Source organism: Buceros rhinoceros, unplaced genomic scaffold, assembly GCF_000710305.1.
Source record: "Buceros rhinoceros silvestris isolate BGI_N320 unplaced genomic scaffold, ASM71030v1 scaffold4339, whole genome shotgun sequence".
Lineage (NCBI taxonomy): Eukaryota > Metazoa > Chordata > Aves > Bucerotiformes > Bucerotidae > Buceros > Buceros rhinoceros.
Window position 1 is genome coordinate 38,166 of NW_010431964.1, and position 3,610 is coordinate 41,775.

The window sequence follows — 3,610 nt, forward strand, 5'->3', positions numbered from 1 at the left end:
CCAGAATACAGCGACCAGTTTGAGTCAATACAGCCACCCAGAGACATGCCAGCTGTAGGTAGCTTGGGTTCTTCTACGAGAAGCAGGCAGAGATTTAACCTTAATCAGTACCTTCCCCATCACTATCCTGCAGACATGTCAGAACCTCAGACCACAACCAGTGGTGTCAACGGCAGTTACAGAGAACCTTATGCTCCTTACACATTAGGGTACAACAGAGACTTTGAAGCACCCACTGTAGACAACATGTCCATGTCTGTGTATGCTTCTACGGCTTCATGCTCTGATGTGTCAGCATGCTGTGAAATGGAGTCTGAAGTCATGATGAGTGACTATGAGAGTGGAGACGAGGGCCATTTTGAAGATGTGAAAATTCCTCCACTTGATTCCCAGCAACATACAGAAGTCTGACACACTCAACAAAAGTGCCTGGACTCTTAACAAACTTTATCTATTCTAGAACAAGTTTCAAGAGCCTTTTTATTTTTTTCTTTTTCTCAGCCACAGTGAATGCTTTTATTTCCAGTGAGCTAAACTGGCATGGCAGCATTGGATCATGCAGTTCATTTCACTAAATCAGCCTACTTCCATTTCCTGACCTACTATAATTGGACAGTTCCAAGCTTTCCATTGGCTGTGCCATTTCTGAACATCCTTTTTGTACTTACATTGTCTATGTTAAAAAAAAAAATCACATACCACTTCTCCATGTTAGCATGATGCATATATTTATATAGTCCTAATGCAGTTAATTTTCTCCTATTTTTTTGTAAATTTTATGTACAGTTTTGATTTTAATAGTTTTAACTAGATTTTGTAGATATTTTGTGAATTTGTTTTCCACTGAACTAGTGGTGTTAGTGTGCCATTAAAAACTAGCACCCTGACTTCGTATAATCAGGGTGTCACTCTATGTATTCCCCTGAAAACTAAGGTTTGACATTTCATTATAAAAAATTCAACGTACTCACACAACTCCAGTTGTACATATGTCAGGTCTGATATTTTTCTGGGTCAGCTACATGGAAATGTCTTAAATGGGTTGCTGTATTTTAGAACTGTAAACATTTTTTCCCTTCTTGGAAAGTGCGTTGGGGACCCTCTACGTACCAGTTTAGAACCAAAACCACCATGACACAGTTTTTATAGTGTCTGTATATTTGTGATCCAATGGTCTTGTAAAGCTTTTTACTGAAAAATACCATTAGCCAGTCTTTCTTACTGACAATAAATTATTAATAAAATACTTTAGCTTTGCTCTGTGTATCTCTATTATATAATATACAATTGACAAAGCATTCAGTGCAGCATTTTTGAGTCTGTATATGTTTTGTACTGTATTAATTTACTTGCTCCAAGCAGCACATTTTCCTCTCCTCAGAAATCAAACTGCAGCTATGTTAGAGATGCTCAACTAGATGGCAGTGTGTGTCTACTTAATGGTGTTTTAAAAAGTAATTGGGCCAGTATGAATAAAGATTGATGGGTATCAAACTTCAGTAGCCTTCTCGGTAGTTTGCATTTTTCTTTAAACATATAATATCAGCTATGTAAATTACTGAGTATTTTTTTCTGAAGTCTCCAAAATATATACAGGGGGGAAAAAAAAAGCTCTTTAAAGCAGTTTCTTCCTTAATCACCTGAATTTTCTTTAATAGCTGTCCCTTGATTGTGCATCTGCATGCTGAAATTTCTGTGCCACTTTCTGAGTTTGTGATAAATACATTGCGGTTTTTATGCAGTTATATTTCAATTGCAGTTTCTTGCATTAAGTAAGTTCACACTAGAAGTTTACTGTGAAGAAGTCAAGACAGGATACAGTTTGCCTGTAAATTATCCAGCTGCTTTTCTGATTAGAAAAGAACAAAGCCTCTGGAAAGCTCTGTAGCATAAGTTTGCCCTGATGGTAAGCGAAAAGAATAAGATAACTGTCTTCTGCCTCTTCCAAACTTCTTAAGTTTGGAACAGATCTCCTAGCACATTAATGAATTTTTAATATAGCCTGGAATCCTTTCAGCTCCACCTCCGTATTTTTTTTTCTACTGTCTCGTAAAAATCTGTAGCCTGGAAAGGTACGATATTCGGTTCTCTCAGACATGAGAGCTAACTCTAGGCCTTTCACCATCGGGGGGAATGGGGTACTGGCTTTGTATGTGGAGTGCTATTTATGCACAAAGTGGAACAACTCCCAGCCTGGCAGTTGGAAAGGGAAGGATTACAGGACAGAGGCAAGCACAGACATCCCTTAGTGTTAACTTGCTTCTATGTAGGTAAAAATCCCATGACATAAATAAAAAGGCTACAGTCAAGTTTAAAACATAAGTGGCCCAAATTCACCCTGGTTAATGAAGAGCTTTTTGTATCTTGGGCCCAGTTTTAACATTTTCTTCTTTAATACCTTTAAAAGAATCTTACAGAACTGTGAGTAAAGGGTATCATGCACTCTGTAGTCATTAGAATCACTGCTTAAAGTCCACCTTGAGCTACGAAGGTGGCAGTTCTGCTCAAGATTTCTTAGTATTTCCTTCTCGGTAGGAATGAACCTCAGAAATCAGCAACAGGAAGACTCTGCAGAGGCTTGCATCGCTTCTCAGCTGGTAAGGGCTCCCAGTAGAGATGAGAGCCTCCCTTACAAATGCATTTTCTTAAGTTACTCGTTAACAGCAGAAAGGTCTGAAATCAGATTTTTAGAATTGAGACGTGTGAAGGACGGGAATATACGCACTTGAGTATACTTCTATTCATAGTGCTGTGAACCGATGGCTGATGTAGAACATAAGGAAGAGTGTCTCATTACTCCCCAGAGACTCCGAGTTGGCTTAATCTTTTTTTTTCTTTTTTTTGTCACAAGAACCAGGCTGCTAGACAGCATGTAACACCTGGGTTATACTTAACAGCAAAAGACAAGAGGGCATCATAGGAGTCACTTACAGAAATAACAGGCAGTTTCAACTCCACAACAGCTTTGCAAGTTGGTAAAGAGGACCGTGTTAAACAAATGCTCCCTTTGTAGAAGTACCAGGAGCAGTTAGCACCTAGTTCAAGTCCAGTAAGTGAAATTAAACCTGTTTTCCCACACAGAGCTACAACAATACACAAGACCAAGCTGGTGATATTTTTACCCAATTGAAATGCTGATTCAGCAGAGCATTGCTGTTTGACTCAATAGTCGTCCCAAGACAGTCAAAGCATTGCCCAGATACAAACATTTTAAAATAGGGAATTTCAGTGAAGTCACACATTCAGGTCCTCATAGGTACTGTTAATATGTTTTACCCCACTCCTCATACTGATTTTCAAATGGCAAAGATAGACAACAAACTCCATCTCCCTGAGCTTTTGAGTAGTTGGCAAATCCATGTGAAAAGGTCTTAAAGCAATACCCTGTATCACAAAACAGTTGCAATTGGAAAGCGTCTCTTGACTGTCTCTAAGGATGGGAGATTAAAACCTCCCTCAGCAACCCATTCCAGTGTTCATCCATCCTCACAGTAAGAGTTTTACGATCAGATGTATCTTCATGTGTTTCAAGTTGTGCCCATTGCTTCTCATCCTGCCATACGGCACCCCTGTCTCTGTCATCTTTACATGAGGTACTTAATAGTTTTCT

The 3,610-nt window shown here is 38.9% G+C and overlaps 1 protein-coding gene across 1 annotated transcript in view; it reads left to right on the plus strand.

Moving 5' to 3' along the window:
- The window catches only part of FAT1 (FAT atypical cadherin 1), a gene marked incomplete at its 5' end in the record, with an annotated part of 34,936 nt that extends 34,366 nt beyond the window's left edge, over window positions 1-570 (plus strand). Inside the window, one exon of the mRNA XM_010143581.1 lies at window positions 1-570. This exon is cut by the window's left edge and continues 33 nt beyond it. Coding sequence (XP_010141883.1) covers window positions 1-411 — 411 coding nt within the window.
- Between the last annotated feature and the right edge of the window lie 3,040 nt (window positions 571-3,610).